Source organism: Dermacentor silvarum, chromosome 4 (assembly GCF_013339745.2).
Source record: "Dermacentor silvarum isolate Dsil-2018 chromosome 4, BIME_Dsil_1.4, whole genome shotgun sequence".
Lineage (NCBI taxonomy): Eukaryota > Metazoa > Arthropoda > Arachnida > Ixodida > Ixodidae > Dermacentor > Dermacentor silvarum.
The window spans coordinates 5,913,836-5,926,076 of NC_051157.2; the positions used below are offsets into that span (position 1 = coordinate 5,913,836).

A 12,241-nucleotide genomic window follows, 5' to 3' on the forward strand; every position below is an offset into this window, starting at 1 on the left:
GATCCCGAATAGACGATTCGAACAAGAGGAAAGCAATATAAATGTCGGTTTACAGAGAAAAGAAGTCTGCAACAGAGGCAGCCAAATGTCGTAAAGGAGTGAAGGGACCAAAATGAGATTAGATTGAAAGAGGAGCGTTGAGTTGCATAGAACTGAAGGAGACGGAGACACGAATACGACGTTTCGCATGTCACCGATATATACATATCCGCGTGGAATCCGCCAAAATGGCAAAATTTGATAATCACGTAAAGACCGGAACACCGTAAGCGAGTCCTCTTGTGCGCATGAGGTCTGCCAAATATAGCGGCGGAAAGAAAATGCGCACATACCTTTGACGCAGGACTGACAGCATTGATCCGGCTCCTTGAATAGGACTTGGCCCTGTCAAGGTGAAACCAGAGTGAGTCGATGAACTGATTCAGAAAAGCATTTAGAGACATACTCACAGCGCCACAGGTCACGGCTGGGCAGACGACGGGAGAGCAAGTGGCCACTCCCATGCTACAAGCACAGTGTTGGCAACCTCGCTGCCACGATTCTCCCTCCTGCACACACATTGTACTTCGTTATAAATTTAACGTCAAGATCTGTGCGTGAAAGCTGTTATCAGTGCTGCCAGCAAACCCGTGGCTGCAGATTCAGAAAGCAACACTGCTGATCAAATTAAATTTGATGGTGGACGCAGAAAAAAAAAAAAGAATGTTGTTACTTCCGCTCTTGCTCATGATAGACTTCCATGCTGGTTTTTATTACTTTATTGTACCCTCTAAAGTTCGTACTTTCGTGGGTACCGTACTGTCTGTCCTGCTGTAATGTTTTATTTTTCTTGCCCGCGACAGTAGGATTGCTCGTAAACTACTCACGAGGTACGTGGACGGACCGTCGGTGCAGTAACTGGTATCTGGAAGAAATCAGGACACGATTCAATGGCATGCCAGATGGCAACGCCAGCAAGGACAGCGCCCTCCAGAAGGAAAGCTCGTGTGCAGACGACTGATATAGTACAAATAATGTCATGTAATCTGATGGCATGTTTAGCGTCAAACTTCACTTGGATTTAGCGAAGTATAGCTCGGCGCCTGACAGTTCTACCATAGTGTACGAACAGCTATAGCATAGCGTGTTCACAATGCGAATGTGCCGAACGCCGTGTGTTGGGAGCTTTGCGTGGCCAGCGCAATAGGATGGAGGTTATATATAGTAGATGGCCCGCCGTGGCGGCTTCGGCGTGACGCTGCTAAGCGCCGCGTCGGCCGCATTTCGATGGGGGCGAAATGCAAGAACGTCGTTGTACAGTGAATTTTGTGCACGTTAAAAAACCCCAGGTGGTGAAAATTATACCGGAGTCATCCGCTACGGCGCGCCCCAAAATCATATCGTGATTTTGGCACGTAATTAAGACCCCAGAATTTAATTATTTCCAAAACAGACCGCTTCGATTGGATTTTGGCCTCATTACTGGTACTTCGTCGCCGCATCAAAACAAAAGTTGAAAATACTCAATCAAACAGTCAATAATCAATCAATCAATCCCCGTGCCTCGCGCGTGAACGAAGACCGTGCGCTTCCGGCCGCCTTCCTCTCGCGTGCGCGAGATTAAGCTGCGGTTGCCGGCTCACCCTCGCACACACAACGCACGGCGCGCGGCGACGATTTTATCGCCGTTGGACTTTATACGCGGAACATCACGACGACGGCGAAGGCAAAAATGCGCTTGGAGTGTCCATATAATTGCTATCGCAATAAACTCCAATAGTAATAACCTGAGACATAGACAAAATTACACAGATCAATTATAGCAAATACATATATCCCTATATATAATACAAGAGCAAGCAAGAATCATCCAGGGGTCTTTTGTGATAAGAAATGAATGAAAAAGGAACGAGCGGACGTAATATCCGGGTTTAGTCTATTAGTAGCCTGGGTGTTTAACAGAGCAGCAACGCACCGAATGCCGCCCGTAACTTGCACGACGTTCCAACCAAAGGCCTGTATGTCTCGTATAGAATTTGCGACGGTTCATACAGCCAACATTTCCCCTTTGCAATCTGTACAAACACGCCAGACGAAACGAATAAAAACGTCAACCGACGTTATTTCGTATTCGCAAAAATATTTACAAGTGTGTTATTTGGAAGAAATATTTTCTACAGCATGAATTGCGTGTTTCTAACATAATTTTAATTTATGGATGTTCTGCTTTCAAGTTATTGCCCAGACTAGGTGACAATAATTTAATGTAGATCGAAACAGTCAATTACACGCAGTTCGTTACACAATAGTGGGCAAAACATGCGTAAAAGTCCCGCTATTCTTTTTAGCTTACTGCAAAAAAGCTCGATGTGTTTGTTGTAAAGTAAACTTTCTAAAAATATAACCCCTAGTGTTTTTATCTCACTTAATATTGTAATTTCCTCATTGTTTAGATACAAAATATTTTCAAGATTTAGGGTCTTATGCTTTGCGCGACAGATGATCGCTTGCGTTCTCTTAGCACTCACACCTAGGTAGTTCATTTCCCACAAGTTTAAAATATCCTGCAGCACAACATTTGCAAAATTAACGACGGGATGCGGATTCGTGCACGTGAAAAAAAAAAAAAAAAAAAAAAAAAAAGGTGGTGTCGTCTACCTATGCAATCCATTTGATATTTTCAACTGTAGGAAAAATATCGTTCAAATAAACAATAAAAAGAAGTGACCCCAGAATGTGACCCTCGTGGCATACCGTGTGGGATAAGCTTTATTTTCGAGTTTGAACAGCTACGACTAACGTACTGAGACCCAACCACCGGAGATAGGAGGAGAAAACTTGTTTGCATGATCTAGTATTCTGTGCTATATACTCAAGCTTATCTAGCAGCGTAATATGGTGAAAGCTATCGAATGCTTTTGTAAGATGTAGATATACGTATACCTAAGACTACCTCTTTTGCATCAAGCGCCGAACTTTTGCGTTAATAAGGCCAATTCCGTTGACTTGCCTTTCAGGAAACCGTATTGTGCTGTCGAGATAAGCGAGTGTGTCGAAAAAACTATACAGTTACTGGCGCATGATTTTTTCCAAGCCCTTCGAAAAGAACGGTAAAATGTAAATTGGCCTGAAATTATTTACGTAATTTTTGTTTCCATCAATGTGAATTGCTTCCACCTTTGAAATCTGCATTACCTTCGGAAAACAACTCTGTTCTAGAGATAAGTTATAAATTTCAGCTAGGACTGGAGCAATTATGTCCATAATAAATTTGATTGGCCTAATTTGCATATCATTTGCGTCACCTGACTTGCAATTAATTAAACTATGAAACACATATTTCATTTATTATCAGTCGTGGGAAAAACACCATGGTGCTAGAAAAGCTTGCTGTTTTGCGAATCGAGGGAATATTTGTTGTGTTGCAACTTCTAGGCTCTCCAACGGCTATGAAATTATCATTAAAGCATTGGAAAGGTCTGCTGCCCGGACAACACTGTTGTTCATGAGCATATTGTCAACATTAGCTATATCGGTTTGTTTTATAACGCTGTTCAGTCGGTTCCAGAACAAAGCAAAATTATTCACCACATCGTTAAAGTAGGCTCGATAATACTCTTCTTTCGCGGCTTTTAGTTTAGCGTTGGCCTAATTTCTAAACACCGTGAAAGCTTTCCATTTGTAGATATCTTTATTTTTAACAAATCCCAAGTACATGCGGTTTTTAAAGTTTATCTGCCTTTGAAGATAACTGTCTATCCATGACTTGCGATATTTTTCGTCTCCGAGTACAATATCGGGAAGATGTTTTTTTTATAGGTGGCTTTAAAATCCACAATAAACGCAGTGTACATGTTATCTGCTCAGTGTAGAATAGAACGTGGTTCCAATCATGATTCTGAACTTCCGTTCAAAAGCTTTGCGGGGAACGATCAGTAAAATCCTGCATGCGTATAAGAGTGATTCGTTCACGCTTTGTCTTAATCGTTCGCTTAGTCTCATATCTCTTTGAGGACCTAGTATCGATGATACTCTGTCGTGATTACCGAGCTCAGCCGTCTGTTCCGACGAAGTGAAAGCGCGTCTTACCCAAACAAGTGGCGCCATCTTCTTTGAGAAGCATGCCTTCCGGACAAGCGCATGCGTACGATCCCGGAATGTTGACGCACAGGTGGGAACAGTTGTGACTTCCGAATAAACATTCGTCAACATCTGCAAAAAAGAGTAATAATTATGAAAAAATCGCAGTTTCGCCCGAAAGGCCAAGCATCGATTATAATAGGATAGGAATAAACTTTATTTGTCCAGCAGTTAAGGCTGTTGGTGCCCGGGGCTAGGCTGCCAGGGGTCCATCACTGGAGAAAAATCTTTCGAGATCCTCAGCAATGGCCCTGGCCCGCTGGACGGCCCACTCCTGGTCCTCGGGTGCCTCGCTGAGGAGGGCGGCTTGCCATCTCTCAGCGAGGCGCCCCGCTTCAGAGGGTCCTGCTGTTATCGATTGCGATAGCAAATTGGTGGAGAGCTATTCGAAGCAAGGATAGTAGTTTAATTGGCCGTATAAAGTTGTAAACATTCGCTTACTAACTAAATAGACAAGCATGGTGTCACGCGTGCACTGGTAAACATGGATACATAACGCTCGATGACCGCGGAAACTCGCTGTGAAAACGCCGGAGTGAGAGAGAGAGAAAGGAAAGACAAGGAGGTTAGCCAGTGTAAATACCGGCTTGCTACCCTGTACTGGGGAAAGGGGTAAAGGGAATAAAAGGTGATAGAAGAAAAAAAATTGAAGTAAGAAAATTCGCGCAATAACGCGAACCTACGCGCTACAACGTTCAAAGCCGGTCGCACAATTCACAAGCCCTTAAGAACTTCAGCAGAGCCCTTAAGGCCTTGAGTGCCGAAGCCCGTCTAGACCAGTGTCCTAAATCTTTTTCCTCTGTGAAGGGGCGATTGCCCAGTTTTTCAAGCGCAGTCGCGAGCAATTTTCTTGCCACATTGTAGCGGGGACAGTCACAGAGGAGGTTCTTGATTGTCTCCTCGCAGCCACAGTTGTCGCAAGCAGGGCTGTCGGACATTCCAATGTGGAAGGAATAGGCGTTCGTGAATGCCACGCCGAGCCACAGGCGGCGCAGAAGTGTTGCTTCCGCTCGTGGTAACCCTGGTGGAAGACGGAGTTGCAGACGTGGATCCAATCTGTGGAGGCGTGCGTTGCTGAAGTCACTGATGTTCCACAGAGTCTGCGTAAGCTCGCGTGCGAGGAAACGAAGTTTTGTGGCTGCGTCTGTTCTCGACAGTGGTATCGATACATTAGGGGCACCATCGTGGGCTGATCGGGCAGCGTCATCGGCACTGTGGTTTCCCGAAATTCCGCTGTGACCCGGTATCCACTGGTAGATGATATTGTGCCCCTTGTCGGTTGCGTGATGGTGAAGTAGTCGGATGTCTGCGACTAATTGTGCATTAGGTCCGTGGTTGAAAGGGGACAGCAGGCACTGGAGAGCTGCCTTCGAGTCACAAAAGATGGACCATGACTGTGATGATTTGGGACCAATAAATTCCAGAGCAGCACGGATAGCTGCGAGTTCTGCAGCCGTCGATGATGTAATGTGAGAAGTCTTGAATTTGATGGTGACAGATTTCACGGGAATTACCACTGCTCCGGCTGAACTTTTCGAGGAGACAGAACCGTCCGTGTAAACGTGGGTGCGTTCTCTGTGCTTTTCATGCATGAATGAAAGGACGGTTTGTTTGAGCGCGAATGACTACATCTCCGTTTTCTTTGTGATACTGGGAATTACAAGAAGTGCTTGGATTGGATGCAGGCACCACAGTGGTAGAGATGGTCGTGCTGCAGGCGTGAAGTTTGACAAGTCCGGAGTGAGAAAGCGCGCCAGCAGCAGCGGGTAAATTGACCTTCGCGCTGTCTCTCGTCTCGCTTCGACGCGAACTAAAGATCGAAAGCACAGCTCATACGAAGCTACCGGCACTCGGCGCATGCACTTGATCCCCATCGCAGATCGCTTTGAAGATGAGGCCAGCGCGGGGCGCGCCCACATCGCAGATCGCTTTCAAGATACGGCACCCGCGCCGACGCGCTGTGAACAGCTGCTGACGGAGCAGAACACTCCCCTCTCTCCCCCTCTGTCGCCTCGCCCCCGTGCCTCACGCGCGACGCGCGCTTCCGACCCGCCTTCCTCCCTCGCGTGCGCTACATTGAGCAAAGATTGCCGGCTCACCGCCATAGGCTTTCATTCGCACACACAGCGTACGGCGTGGAGTAGCGCTTTGCGTAGCTTGCACTGGAGGCGCAATGCTAAAGAGACATCAGAGCCTATGGGCACCTAGCTAGTCATGACTTTTGGGCTAGGCTAAGCACTACCAAGTCACCGCAGCATTTCCCGGAATTTATTGATTATTGATCGATTATCGATTAGCTATTGATTGGCTATCAAATGGTTATCGCAAGGTACTAGGCCACGTATTTGGGCTAGGCTAAGCACCACCAAGTCATGCCCAGAATTCGCTGGAATTTATTATTTTCAATTATCGATTAGCTATTGATTGGCTGTCGATTGGCTATCGCAAGGTATTGGCCACGAATTTGGGCTAGGGTAAGCACTACCAAGTCATCGCCAGCATTTCGAGGAATTTATCATTGATCGGTTATCGATTAGCTATTGATTGGCTATCAATTCCCTATCGATGACTGACTAAGCTTAAGTAGTCCCAACCATGCTTCGCTAGACTTAGCCAGGCTCAGCGTCGCTAGTTCGCAGGCGTATGTGCCATTGCGCTTGGACCCTTTCTGTACTGCCGCCAGGATCGGCCCACATTTTATTGCGATAGCAATTATATGGACACTTCAACCGGATTTCTGCCGTCGGCGTCGCCGTCGCCGTCGCCGTCGCCGTGAGGTTCCGTATAGATAAAATCTTCGCCGCGCGCCGTATGCCCCAGCGGAAGCGTGCTATCACGGAGAGCGAACGCACTCAATCTCCCACGCGCAAGCAAGGAAGCGGAAAGCCAGCGCCGGAGGGAGCAGGGGGGGGGGGGGGGGGGCACTTCTCTGCCAACAACCGCGCTCGTCGCTCGTCCGCACAGTCTCTTATCTCCACACGGCTCTGACCTTTATGCGCCGTGCATTCGCCGCTCAGTTTCCGTTGAAGCGATAGACCGCACGTACCTTCGCCCGCTGCCAGCGTTTTGACAGTCGTTGGCTGCAGTCATTCAGTGTGATCTATTCATGTTTGTTTGTGCGCGCTCACACCACGCTTGTTCATTCAGTTAGTAATAGTCGGGCCACATTTTCCAACGCACGCTACACATGCAATGCTGCCCAGATCGGCAGTGCAGCACTACAGGTGTGTCCCTTCGCACGCGCTGCCCACGGTAAGCGCTTCTCATCAACACCACCGTTTCACACGCGCCTTCTCGTGGTCATCGAGTCTCTCTTCATGTCGGTCTACTTACGCCGCAGCACACCTGCTTACTTAATCAGCTCATGTTTACTACAATTCATATTGCTACCAAGGCCGCTCACCTTACTTCGTATGACATTGCTGTGTTGCTATCGCATTCATTGATTCGCCCTTAGGGCGAAACTGTGACATTTTTTGGATTCAGCAGACACATTACGCCCGGCTTAAACAGCTCCGCTTTTCATAATGAACACCTTCTTCAGCTAGCGTAGCAACAGGAAGTTGACCTAGAAAAGCCCTAATGGAGAAAAAAGAAATGAAATAGATTGCATACTCTCGACCGATCCCAGCATAGTGCAGGATGTAGAAGTGTAAGGTAAGGTAAAGTGCAACGACCATAGGTTAGTGAGGTCCAGGATTTCTCTCAATTTGAAGAGAGAAAGAGTAAAATTAGTCAAGAGGAAACAGGCCAACCTAGAGGCAGTAAGGGTAAAAGCAGACCAGTTCAGGCTGGTGCTCGCGAACAAATATGCAGCTTTAGAACAGAAAGACGAAGATATCATAGCGGTAATGAATGAAACCGTAATTAGGCGGATCTTAGAAGCAGTAATTGAAGTACGAGGTAAGGCATTAAGGCGACCAGTAGGTAAGCTCTCCCAAGTAACAAAGGACTTAATAAAGAAACGACAAAGCATGAAATTGGCAAAGTCCGGAGATCGGATAGAGTTCGCCGAACTGTCAAAACGGATAAACAAGAAGAAAGTAAGGGATATTCGAAATTATAACGTGGGAAAGATTGAGGAAGCCCTAAAGTATTGAAACGAGCGAGCGTAGTTTGGATGAAGAGAAGAACGAAGCTGGGCTGGCTCGCGTGCGGCGCCGTGGACTGTTTTAGCATTCATCACCTCTGCATACCTCGGCATTCATACCTCTGCAATACCTGTGCATTCATCATCGTGTAAATAAACATGATTCATCGTCACATTTGTGTTGGAAGGTACGGGGTAAGCCAGCTACTCCCAAGTGCTACATGAGGGACACTGTCTGCTAACGGCGGAAGCACAACAGTACGAGCTTCGCCACAGCCATTATTTTTCCAAGTACCTTCCCTCCTTGTCTCAGAGGACGTCTTATTTGCGCAGTCTAATCAAGCATGATACAGTATTTGCTTGGACACCAAGCCACACGCATGAATGGCGCAATATCTTCGACAGCCTTGGCCAGCGGCCACTGCTAGCTATCTTTGACTCTCAAAAAGAAACGAGTGACGTCAGATGCATTAATGAATGGTTTGGGTTCAGCTCTCATGCAGCGTCACGGAAGTGAACGGCGTCCTGTGGCATACGCATCAAGGGTGCTGACTGACGCGGAACAGCGTTATTCACAGATAGAAAAGGAAGCATTATAGTGGCTTTCGGCTGCCAGAAGTTTCATTACTTCATCTATGGTCGACAGATTGTATTGGAAACTGATAATCGGCCGTTGATAGCTATAGCTCAAAAAGCAATCGCGGATATGCCACCTAGACTACCAAGGTTTTTTACGCGTCTGCTCAAATATGACTATGTCCTTTGATACGTTCCAGGAAAAGAACTCATCTTGGCAGACATGCTCTCGCGAGCCACAGCCGTGATGCCGGACCAGGGCGATGCGTACGCTGATGCTGATGTGGAAATCCATGCTGTGAGTGCAGTTACCACCCTTGTCAGCGACGTCACGTTGAAGCGGCTAAACGAAAAGACTGATAAGGATCCCTATTTACGCGCCGTAATTCAGGTGGTTCGCAATGGTGAAAAAGATGAAGGAGAGCTGAAACCTTTCACAGGCAAGCTGTCATTTGTGAAAGATGTTCTACTGAAAGGTACAAAAGTGATCGTGCCTGTGTCCATGAGAGGCGAGATGATGGCACAAGTGCATGAAGGCCACATGGTCCTTAATAAATGTAAAGCGAGGGCAAGAATGTTCATTTTTGGCCAAACATTAACGCAGATATCACAGAAATGATCCAGAGGTGTGCTGTGTGCAAACGCTATGCATATAATCAACCCACCAAACCACTCATCATTAGACCTACACCGCATTACCCATGGTATAGGGTTGGTGTCGACCTATTCAAATACGGTGGAAAGTCGTATCTTTCAGTGTATGACGCTTCGCCACAGCCGTCGACTTGCGAGCTTGGCACCTCAAGAAATGAGCTCGAATAGAGACAGCCAGCAACCGTCCGCCAGAGCATCTCCTTGCCACTACAGGGAGCCGCGGACCTTCACAGGGAAACCCGGCGACGACGTGGATGAGTGGCTCAGCCACTATCAGCGAGTGAGCCGATCCAATGGTTGGAATGCCGCTAGCCAGTTGTCTAACGTGGGGTTGTTCCTTGATTTCACGGCGTTGGTATGGTTTGAGAACCATGAAGGACACTTTGACAACCTCGGAACAATTTGTGGAGGAAATTAAAACATGCTTTGGAGACCCAGCAACGAGGAACGCGCGGAGCAGATGTTGTCGCAGAGGGCTCACGTCACCAGGGAGACTTGCAGAACGTACACCCGGCGACAAAAGTTGGCGGACCACGGGATCTCAGAAAACATTCAATACCCAAGCAGCCTGTAGCAGTAACCAGCAAAACTGTATACGACAATGTTGCTAGCATATTCTAGTCGGGGCTAGAAATGCAAATACCAGGCTGCGTTGTGAGGCTAGGGAGATATTCAGCTTTTTGTGAGAGTTCGTGGTCCGTAATATTTTGTCGCCGGGTGTACATTGAAGAGATACTGAAGTTGTGCAAGTCGGTGGATGCCCACATGGCGGAAGAAGACAAGGTGGGCCATATTCTAAAAGGTATTGCCGAGGCTGTTTATCACTTCCCCATCGGCAAGGAGAGTCTGGAATGAGAAGGCTGACGTGATTAACCGCTGTTAAACCTTAGAGGCCCTTCAAACACGTCGCATCACTTCGAAGTTTGGACGTCTGGCCTACTTCACGACGGTCGCCACCGTCGATGCATGCCATGATTCAGTTCCTGCCGACCTTTGCTCCACCATTAGTCTCATTGTACGCGAAGTACTTCTGCTTCTGTTCGTGTGCAAGCTAGAGGCGGCCAGTGTGGTATATCATAGAACAAATGGTTTCCAGCAGAACGAATGGACACGGACAGAAAGGGACGACGACACCGTGTCCATTCCGTGTCCGTGTCCATTCGTTCTGCTGGAAACCATTTGTGCTATGTGCAACCAACGAGCTCAGGCCAACACTATTCTGGTATATCATCCACACCTATTAATGCTGCAAGTTTCGACGAGCGCAGCCACTCCCACCACGGGCCTCGGCTGAGGGCTCCACTACCAATGGCTCCTAACGTCGAGCCGCATGGCAGTTACAGCTCCAACAGCCGACCGTCTTCTTTCTTTCAAGAGTGGGAACAGTGTGCAAAGTACACTCACGATACCGCGACTTTTGGTATGCCACGTGAACGCCCCGTGTGCTACCAGTGCGGTGTTCGGTGACACAAAGCCCGGTTCTGCCCTATGCGACGTCGCCCACCTACGACATTTTCCTAGCGATCTGCGGCATTCCCACGGCGAAGCCAGCGGCCTGATCACACCTACTCATCTTCGGGTCCAATTGCCCAGCAGTCCGTGTACCGGCAGAACGTCCGTAGTGACTCTCCTGCCTCTGTGCGAAGCCCGACGCCGCCGACAACGCGCCAGCGACGGTCACCATCTACACGGCCCCGGCCGCGGCTTTCATCTCCGCCACCGGGAGACTAGCCTGCGCGGACGATGGAGGTGAGGTCGCTGGACGACTTGCACACAAGTATGCCTCCACCAGTTTCGATGCTTCAAAACAAGATTCATGTGCTTGTTGACGATGTTCCCACAATGTCATTAATAGACACCGGAGCAACTGTTTCTGTAATGAGTTTAGTTTTAAAGGAAGGACTTGGCCGCAATGTTCTGTTTTATTAGGACAAACCTACTACCTTTCGGGCAGTGAGCGGCGCGTCTTTGTGTCCAGTCGGTGCATGCACCGTGTCTATTAGTGTCGCTGGCAAGGCCTTCAAGGCAGAATTTGCAGTACTTGCTCATTCCACGCATGACGTTATCCTTGGCATCAAGTTTTTGCAAGAGTGTCGCGCGACTGTGGACTGCGGAGCAGGCGAGGTTCTGTTGTCGGCTCTCGCCCAGCAGCCTCCCTGTCGGAGCGACCACCTCGCTGTAGTAAAAGATTCTGTTCTCCCAGCTTGGTCCACGTACAACGTGCTAGTTAGTGCTTCGACAACCGACACGAGTCAGTGATTGAGCCGTTGCCCTTGCCTTGTGTAAAGAAAAACATGTTTGTGCCACACTGCCTTCTATCGCTTACTGGCGGGAAAGCACAGCTATGGGTGGTGAACTGTACACCCGAGTCAATTATGCTCCTGGAGGGTATGCGCCTTGCCCTGTTTGAAAAGGAGTGTGGCATCTGCATTGAAGCCATCTCAGCGTCGTCACGCTGGTGTCTGCTCAAGTCTGATGAACTAATGGCACCCAGGAAGTCGTCATCGTCCTGTGTTTCCTGACTGACAGGATCAATGGGTGCGCGGGACAGTGTGTCAGCGTCTTCATGCTTACGGCCAGACTTATAAACGATGGTGACGTGAAATTCCTGTAGCCGCAAGCTCCATCAAGAAAGGGGTCAGGCAAGGAGACACAATCTCTCCAGTACTATTCATTGCATGCTTAGAAGTATTCAAGCTCTTAGACTGGGAAGGCTTAGGAGTGAGAATTAACGGCGAATATCTCAGTAACCTTCGGTTTGCAGATGACATTGTCCTATTCAGCAACAACATGGACAAATTA

At 48.1% G+C, this 12,241-nt stretch overlaps 1 protein-coding gene across 2 annotated transcripts in view; it reads right to left on the reverse strand.

Annotated features, from left to right (window-relative positions):
- The window catches only part of LOC119449360 (sushi, von Willebrand factor type A, EGF and pentraxin domain-containing protein 1-like), a 224,195-nt gene that overhangs the window by 49,496 nt on the left and 162,458 nt on the right, over positions 1-12,241 (reverse strand). For both annotated transcript variants that reach the window (XM_037712534.2, XM_037712533.2), the window contains exons 26-29: positions 4,069-4,191; positions 867-904; positions 450-548; positions 333-384 (exon numbers count right to left, since the gene is read on the reverse strand). In XM_037712534.2, coding sequence (XP_037568462.1) covers positions 333-384; positions 450-548; positions 867-904; positions 4,069-4,191 — 312 coding nt within the window. The remainder of the gene's footprint in view (positions 1-332; positions 385-449; positions 549-866; positions 905-4,068; positions 4,192-12,241) is intronic.